This window comes from Coturnix japonica, chromosome 4 (assembly GCF_054131305.1).
Source record: "Coturnix japonica strain WE chromosome 4, WE-NBRP24, whole genome shotgun sequence".
Classification (NCBI taxonomy): domain Eukaryota; kingdom Metazoa; phylum Chordata; class Aves; order Galliformes; family Phasianidae; genus Coturnix; species Coturnix japonica.
In genome coordinates, this window is record NC_140666.1 from 79,883,577 (window position 1) to 79,892,118 (window position 8,542).

Consider the following 8,542-nt stretch of genomic DNA (forward strand, 5'->3'; position numbering starts at 1 on the left):
AGTCACCTATTCCACCCTCCTTCCCCCCCTTCCGTCCCGCCCTGCCCTTCCACTTCGTTTTCTCTTATAGAGGTATGTTAGAGCGAGACACCTAAAATGGGTGAGGGCACCAACGCGTCAGCACACAGAGTTCCTAAATTCCAGCGCTGTTCACACGGCGATAAGGAAGAGAGCCCTGTGTGTCGAGCATCGTCCGCTAAACAAGAAAAACCACGCCGGGGCAGATTTCGTTTTGTAAACCGAGTTCTTCTTTTCTTACCCAAAGCCCGCGTATTTCATTTAGAAAGGAAAGAAGGAACAAGAAACGAAGGAAAAGTTCACTGCCTGCCCGTCTGCTTGCTGGCAGAGCGAGTGAGAGCCGAGAGCTCGCTGCGATGCAGGGATGAAAACACCACCAAGTGTGACAGAAACATAAGCACGAGGCGCTCAGTGCTGGGGGGGGTGGGGGGGGGGGGAAGACCCAGAGCTGATTATCTCGGTATCAGCGAGAGCGGATCTTTCTGTCGGTACGGAACACGGGCTGAGCTCCTCAAACCGCAGAGGCATCCCAATGTCCTGCAGAAGAAATAGGGAAAAAAAACAAAACAAAACGAATAAGAGCAGCCCTATTTTTCCTTTCATATTTCCATCAAAAAGGAGATCGAAAGCAGCTCATGGAGGGCTGGTAAACACATCGCTTTATTTATTTATTTATTTATTTATTTATTTCCCTTTCGCACGGTTACGATCGGGATGAGGATTAAAAAAATAAAAATAATAAAAATAAAAAAGCCGTGATCCTACCTGTAGGATCGAGGGGACAAAGCGGGACAAACCTCACCGCTATTTGGGTTCTTAATTCGGGGTTGAGGCTCATCTCCTTGCGGTGGGAGCGTCAAACCCTTCTATCCGCCCCGGCGTACCGCTGTCCCAGGGCCGAGGCGCCTCGCTCCCCCGATGCGGGTTAACGTCCTCAATGGTCCCCTCCGGGCCGAGCCTTTGATCCGGCCGCTGCTGGCGCCTAAAAACAACATCGCTTGTCTGCCTATTAGGGGCACTGACTAATCGTGACAGATTGTTTATTCTCGCAATTAGCGATGCAGCCGCTCCTCCGAGCTCTGCTCCCCCACCCCACTCCCCCCGACCCCCCCGCCCTGCCCCGCCCCGGCCCGGAGGGGGCTGCGGGCAGCGGGATACCGGCCCGGGCACCGCGGGGTACGTTGCGCTACTCCGGAAGGCGGCATCCGGAGCTCCGTGCGTCGGTGGTAGGGATGCAGGGCAGCACCCATTGCATGCATAGCATATATACACGCCGTCCGTGCGCCGTGTGTGGAGCTAAGCTGGTCCATTCCAACCAGATCCCGTTGCTTATCAGGTCATAAAACCTCTGTTCTATCAATTCATTACGTAATTTATCTGCCTCTAATCTCCCATCTTTATTGAGTCCGGCTAAAAGGGATTTCTCCTACACTCCCGTTTGGATAATTACCCTTAAATGAGTGCGGAGCCTCCTGTGTTTGGCGGAGATTATAGCCCCGCAGCTATCAATAAACTTTTCTCTGCGAGCGGCCATCGCGGTGTACGAACGGCCCCCGATACCGCACGTCCGTCCTGGGCGGGGGTATAAGGGCTCGTAACGAGCATTTACAAAACCAAATAGCCGGGATTTCATGGAGCGGGGGCTGGGATGCTTCTTTTTAGGCGAGCGAGCGTTTAATCATCCCACGTCACACACGCACCTAAGCCGCGGGACACGGAGGAAACACAATTCGGGGCCGACGTTCATATGAAAACAAACCAAAACCACAAGACAGCACTTTTTGTCTTTCCTTTTCCTTTTTCTTCTTCCTCTACTACTCGCAGAGCTCCTTTTGAGCTCCCATATTCGGTCCGCTCAGCTCCGCTCCTCCACCTCCGTTTCCCCGACGTTAGCAAACATACTCCGACGTCCGATCCCCACCCGGTGCCGTGTTGTTCCCGACCCCAGCCCCGCCGCTCGGGCCCTTCTCTCCGAGCTCAGCGCACCGCCCGCTCCCCACGCCGCCCCGACGGCCGGGCCGCGCCGCTCCGCTCCCCCTCCCGGGGCCGCCGTCGAGCCGCCGTCGTTCCTCTGCCAATGGGGAGCGCTCGCCCCGCCCTCCTCCTCCCCGATTGGGTGGCACCGCCTCCCGCGCCGCTTTATCAGCCGTCGCCGCCCGCCGAGGGGCCGGACCGCGCCGACGGCTCCCGCGACCCCGCCGCGCCCTCATGAGCCGCGGCCGCCGCTCCCGCGGACCACGGCGACAGCGGGGCGACCCTGCATGGCCCCGGCTGCAGACATGACCACCTCGCCAACCGGCGTCCGCAGCGACGAGCCGCCCGCCTCCGCCTTCAGTAAGCCCGGCGGCGGCCTCCCCGTCGCGGCGGCGATGGGCGGCGAGGACGAGAGCGACAAAACCAAGGTGTCCCCTTCCCCGCTGCCCTTCAGCGTGGAAGCGCTTATGGCCGACCGCAGGAAGCCGCCGGGCGGCAGGGACGGCCCCGAGGGTTCCGGGCCCCCTCTGGGCTCTGCCCGAGCCAACCTCGGCGCTCTGACGACGGAAGCACCGACGTCGCCGCTGCCTCTCGGCGGCCACTTCCCGTCCGTCGGGGCGCTGGGCAAACTGCCCGAGGACGCGCTGCTTAAGGCTGAAAGCCCCGAGAAGCCGGAGCGGAGCCCATGGATGCAGAACCCCCGCTTCTCGCCGCCCCCGCCCAGTAAGTAGAGGTGGGAGGGGGAGAAAAGGGAAGAAAAGGGGAGACCGGGATCGGGCAGCGCTGCGCGGCCGGGCGGAGGTTTCCAAACCACCGAAATGATGTGAATGTCGCTTGAAGGCGGCGGCTCCGGCGGAGAAGGGAGAGGGAACGTCAGGGCGACTGCTGGGCCAAATGTTAACCGGGGAAGGGAGGCAAAGAAAAAAAATCAGCTCTGCCCTTATAGTTAACTCTGGGCTCTGCCTGCGAGCGGCTCTCGGCTCCAGCACTGTTTGGATGTGGTTGTTTTGTGGGTTGTGTTTTTGTGTTGTTTTTTTTTTCCCCTCTGAAAGTGGCCTTAAATATTTTATGAGGACCCGCAGAGATGCGGTCCCATCAGTGCGTCCGCGTTTGTGCAGGCTGCAGCCCCCTGAGCCTCTATTCCGTCAATCCGAAGAGCGGCGGTTCCCGTCGTTTCGCTGCCTTGATACGGGGTAATACGAACTAAGCCCGACGCTGAGCAGAGGGATCGCGGCCGCCCGCAGTGTCCCTGGAGCGGGCTGAGCAGCGCTGGGGCTGCCTTTGGGTGTTCGCTTCTTTGCTTCTGCCTTCGGAAGAAAGAAACATTTCTCAAAAAGTGGATTTATTTAGATAAGGAAGTGAAAGTTGTTTTGTATTATTTTTCCTAAGTAAACCCGGGACGGAGCAAGGAGAACCTCTTAATATTATATACGAGGAGAGAAATGGAGTGCTGATAGAGGCTGAGTGTGAATTCGCAGTTCCTCATTAATTACAGGTTTAACCATGTACCCGGGGTCCTAATAAAGAGGCTGTGAGCTCCAGAAGCCAGCACAGCCCTTTGAGTCTATCCTTTTTTCCTTAATTCAGATAAAGGGATGCTGTGAGTCTCTGCAGGGCCTGGTCCCTTCATATGTGCTCTGGTGGGGGATTGCCATGGAGCCAGAGGAGATATCCCCATGGAGCTCAAATGGCTGGGAGGGCTCTTGGTCAGGAGTTTTAAAACTCTTTGAAACTTGGGGAAATACCCATGTTCTTCATGGGTTTTAAGCTTGCCCAGACATGGACACCCAACAGATCCAAATGGTGGAGTTTTGGGGGCTTTGCTTTAAGAGGCGTGGGGACATGATGTTCCCCCGATGTCTGTCCTAGGATGTATGAGGCCGCTGCTAACCTATGTCTCTTCTTCTCACTGCTGTGGTTCAGGGCGGCTGAGTCCCCCCGCCTGCACCCTGCGCAAGCACAAGACCAACAGGAAGCCCCGCACGCCCTTCACCACGGCCCAGCTGCTGGCCCTGGAGAGGAAATTCCGCCAGAAGCAGTACCTGTCCATCGCTGAGCGCGCTGAGTTCTCCAGCTCGCTCAGCCTCACCGAAACACAGGTGAAAATCTGGTTCCAGAATCGCCGCGCCAAGGCCAAGAGGCTGCAGGAGGCTGAGCTGGAGAAGTTGAAGATGGCAGCCAAGCCCATGCTCCCGCCTGCTGCATTTGGCATCTCCTTCCCACTGGGCGGCCCAGCGGTGGCCGGAGCATCCCTGTATGGAGCCTCCAGCCCCTTCCAGCGAGCGGGGCTGCCTGTGGCCCCTGTGGGACTGTACACGGCGCATGTGGGATATAGTATGTACCACCTTACATAGGGCCGAGCTGCCCATGCAGCCCCCGGCAGAGACTTCTCCGCTCCCCCCTGTCCAGACCTGCGGCCCCGGGAGCTGTTCTATGCCTGGCAGGAAGGAACCCGTGATGCGGCCCCACTGGCACCTGGGGAAGGAACTGTGGCAGAGAAAGGGTACAAAGGCAGCTCAGAAGGACATTTCTGCAAGGCAAGGGTGGGAGGCAGAGCTGCCTCTCCTGTCCCTGCAGGACAGCTGTTAACCTGTGGCCATTCCTCCGCCAGCTCCTGAGGAAGGGGCTCTCTCTGTGTACTATGTAATATACTGTATATTTGAAATTTTATTATCATTTATATTATAGCTATATTTGTTAAATAAATTAATTTTAAGCTACTGTTTGCTTCATGTACTTTCTTTGCTCCTTGTTCTTTTGGCAATTACAGCAGGCCGAATGTGTATGGGGGACAGGAGAGCAGACTGGCCCTGCTAGAGGCTATTCCTCCTGCCTGGGAGTACTACACACCTGGTGCAATGAAGCTGTGTCTCCTTACCCTGCAGCTGCCTGAGATGCTTTTCCGTCCCCTCTTTACAGCGGCATCACCAGCTCTGGAGCTGTTGATATTGTAGTGACTACCCCACGCATCTGCGTGGCCCAGCCTGGAGGAAATCGTTCCTTTTTTTCCCCCTCTTGCCGGGAAAGAGCCAGGCTGCAGCCCCGATGGCTGCAGGGGTGGGTTTACCTGTTCCTCCCCGTCGGGGCCGAGGAACTGAGGCTGCTCTGCAGCCCAAGCTCAGGGGAAGGGAGCCATGTGGGGCGCTGGGGAGGAGACGGGGGTATCCGTGTCGAGGTGTTGCAAGGTAAGTTCTATGACCAGAGACAATGTTGGGGCTGAGGTAGCGGGGACAGAGCTGTCCGAAGATGGGATATAGAGATGGAGTTGCTCGTGAAGACGCAGCACCCGGAGAGCCCCGCTGCACTCGGGATGGCGGGCCGGGACCGTTCGGCGCCTGTCCCTGCTCGGCATCGCAAATCCGGGCTCCCTGCAGCCCACAGTGGCCAGCCCCGCTGGGAGCGGTCACCGCGGCCGGACTGAAAGCTCCGAGTACGGCCGAGCCAGCGGGCTGCTCTGCTGGGCTGCGCTGTGCCGAGCCGGGCCGCTCACGGTCTACCAGCACCGCAGCCGCCGCATTCCCTTTTTGGGTGACAGCCCAGGGACCCTTCATTGCCCCCAGACCCAGTTTCGTTGTGTCGTTAGAGTAAGGGAGTGTTAATTTCCCTTTTTAATATACATATATGTATATATATAGCGTAGTGCTTTGTCTTTACTTTCTGGGAATGAGCGCAGCGAAATTGGGACTATTAGGTCTTTTTCTAGTTTTTTATTTTAATTTTTTTTTCCATTCTTTTTTTTTTTTTTTCCCCTTTTCTTTTCTTCCCCCCCCCCCCCCACTGCTTTCATTTGCAGCAATTTAAAACGTTAAGGTTGAGGCAAAGTTAGAAGGAAAATAATTGCTGTAATGAGGCTGGGCAATCTTCTGCAGGCACCGCGGCTCCAGCGAGACTGTAGCTGGGGGCGAGGCGGGACTTTTATCATCCTCTAAATATCAATGATGCTTTCAATAACTCAGCGAAACAACATACCTGAACCCAACCGCTTTCTGTAGTGCTCGCAGCTCTAATCCCCCTCTTCTCATCTCTCGCTCCTTCGCTGGGTTGGGGTGAGTGGGTGAGGTGTTGTTTTTTATTTTTCTTTCTTTTTATTTTTTTTTCTTTTTTTCTTTTTTTTTCTTTTTTCCTTATTTTTTGTTTCTTTCCTGCCTTTCTTTTTTTCCGATCGCTCCTTTTCTGTGTTGCCGGTGCCTGTGATCCTGACCCCAGCGTCCATCCCCACGCCTCACGGCCGCAGAGAGCTACCGGCTTTTTCCCACGTTGCGTCTCCGGCAGAAAAAAGGCTGGAGATAAACTTCGCCTCTGCGCGATTAGACCGCGGCTTTTGGAGGGGGGGGGGGGGGGGGGGGAAGATCTAATCGCTCAGGGGGTCGCGTTGATCCAGTAAAGACGGTCTTTAAAAAAAGAAAGAAAAAGAAATAAATAGGGAGATTTGAAACAGCGAGCACCGCTGGAGCCGGCCCCGCAAGCCCTTTCCTCCCGCACCTTCGGGCTGCGGCACAACAACGCGGGGCTCCGGGCGATTCGGGTCCCTTTCATCTCTCCGCTTTGTCTGTATTTTTTTTTTTTTTTTTTTTTTTTTTACATTATGTCAACTCGGGATGGATATTCGAAGCGCAGGATTCCTATTGAACGTGTCTTTGCTTTAAGATTTCCCCCTGACCCTTGGGCTAAAGTCCTTGGTTGCTCAATTAAACCCAGATGAGAACAATTAATAACTAAGTAATGACAATAAGTTGGGAATCACACGGATGAACGCTCTATGTGAATAGGAAAAGCTCACACAAAAGAGCAAAAAGGATTTGTCGGCTCTTTTTAAGGGGGAATTGGCTTTTCTTTTTTCTTGCCTCTGGCTTACCAGCAAATAAAACTCACTTTTGTGTCTTTGTCGCCTTAAGGATCTCAGTGGGCAGTTGGAAGTGAGAATGGCTGTTTTCCTTTCAACTTGAGGGTGCTGGCGCCACGCAGCCCCAAGGATAGAGAGCAGCCAAAGCAAAGTTTCCTAATAACTCCCCTCCGCCCGCCGCCCCCAGCCGCTCCGGTCCCCCCTCCCCGTTGCATATCTGCACACACGCTCCCAGAGAGCCCCGGCCGATAGACGCGAGAAAACAGAGGGGCCCCGAGCGCCTACGTGGAGCGCACACACACTGATGCCACACTTTCCACGGTGGGAAGGAAATGAAGCGCGCAGTGGCCATAGCCCGGCGGGTGAGCAAACACACGGACACAAACAGGGAAGCCATTTTTATACGGTTATTCCCTCCAGAAAGTGTTTGGCTGCGCGCTTCTGCCCCGAATCGGCTCTTTGCATCTTTGCTCCCCAAACAGCGCAGTCCGTCTGCGGGGCTCGGGCAGAGGGGAAACTCTTATTGCTTTCAGAGAGAACGGAGAACTGCTGCACAAATCTTCGGAGAAACCATGCATTTGTTGTCTGCTCCGAATTTCTGTTCGTTTTAGGGTTTCTTGCATAATCTGCGATTTAACGCAAAGCACACATGCATGCCCTTCTTCTCCTTGAGTCTCACGTTTTCCATAGTTCTCAAGTGAATCAGGAGCTAAAAGCCCGTTCTCCGAAGTGAGGACAGGATACATTCAGTTGGGCAGAGCCTCCTCTCCCGCTGCTCGGGATTGTGCCTGGGAACACAGCGCTCCGAAACTGCCGCAGAGCAGAACTGCCGCCTGTGCCCATTGTCGGGGCTGGAGGGGAGGGGGTGAACCTGCTCCTCATTGCCAGTGAGACTCTCATCATTCCTTATGAGCGGGGTCCCCCCTCACATCAGCTTTCCTCCTAAAGTGAGAGGTCTTCTGAGCAACGCCGTCTGGACGTCTGCATTCAGAAATAGGAGATTTAGCACCGGGTCCCCAGGGTATGCCCTATTGCAGGTAAACTTCTGCATGGAGGTATTTTGTAAGCAAAATGAAAATCCCAGTCACCTCTTCATTACTGGCTCAGAGATCACTGTTCTTCATCTCTCCTAGTGACATGTTTGATTTTACATTAGACACTGAGGTGTCCAAAAAGATGTAAAAATAGAGGCCACCTGAAGAGATTCGTGGTCAGGAAACTCCTCAGAGCCAGAGGGGAAATCCAAATAAAATCCAGCAGTGAAGGAATGAAAAGTATGGTTTCTATTGCTTGGGATCTGATACAATGCACCCAGTAAGTTGCTGGAAGTAGCGTGGCACTTCTCTCCCTCCCTGGTTCTCCACAAAAGCAGCAGCACTTGTCTGCAAGGGAATCTGTGGCAAGGACACCTTCTCCATCACTGAGTGGGGGCCCAAATATGCACATATATGTATAAGTTTGTATGTATATATATATGTATGTGTGTATATATTCTAACCCGTGGAGGTTGTGGACTTCTATATGTTCTCTTCTATCAGCTTTTAGCTCTCTCCACATCTCTTGCGGTGCCTGTCCTCGGCCGGAGCAATCTGTTCCGCAGCAGGGAGCCAAAAAATGAGGCTCTGCAATAAAGGGCATTGCAGCACACAGCCCTCAGGGCTGGCCCCAGGCCTCTGCAACACGGACCCATTGTCCCAGAAGGCTGCA

The 8,542-nt window shown here is 54.7% G+C and overlaps 1 protein-coding gene across 1 annotated transcript; it reads left to right on the forward strand.

Annotated features, from left to right (window-relative positions):
• Positions 1 to 2,187: 2,187 nt before the first annotated feature.
• MSX1 (msh homeobox 1) lies at positions 2,188 to 4,713 on the forward strand. The gene is made up of 2 exons (XM_015862527.3): positions 2,188 to 2,715; positions 3,916 to 4,713. The coding sequence occupies exons 1-2, from the start codon at positions 2,280 to 2,282 to the stop codon at positions 4,344 to 4,346; spliced, it is 867 nt and encodes a 288-aa protein (XP_015718013.2). The 5' UTR covers positions 2,188 to 2,279; the 3' UTR covers positions 4,347 to 4,713.
• The last annotated feature ends 3,829 nt before the right edge of the window (positions 4,714 to 8,542 follow it).

What these genes read in the sequence shown, in the direction of transcription:
- MSX1 (XM_015862527.3), top strand. Translation starts at nt 2,280, where the DNA reads ATGGCCCCGGCTGCAGACATGACCACCTCGCCAACCGGCGTCCGCAGC. An exon ending in CTTCTCGCCGCCCCCGCCCA is followed by an intron (nt 2,716 to 3,915) that starts GTAAGTAGAGGT and finishes GCTGTGGTTCAG; the next exon opens with GGCGGCTGAGTCCCCCCGCC.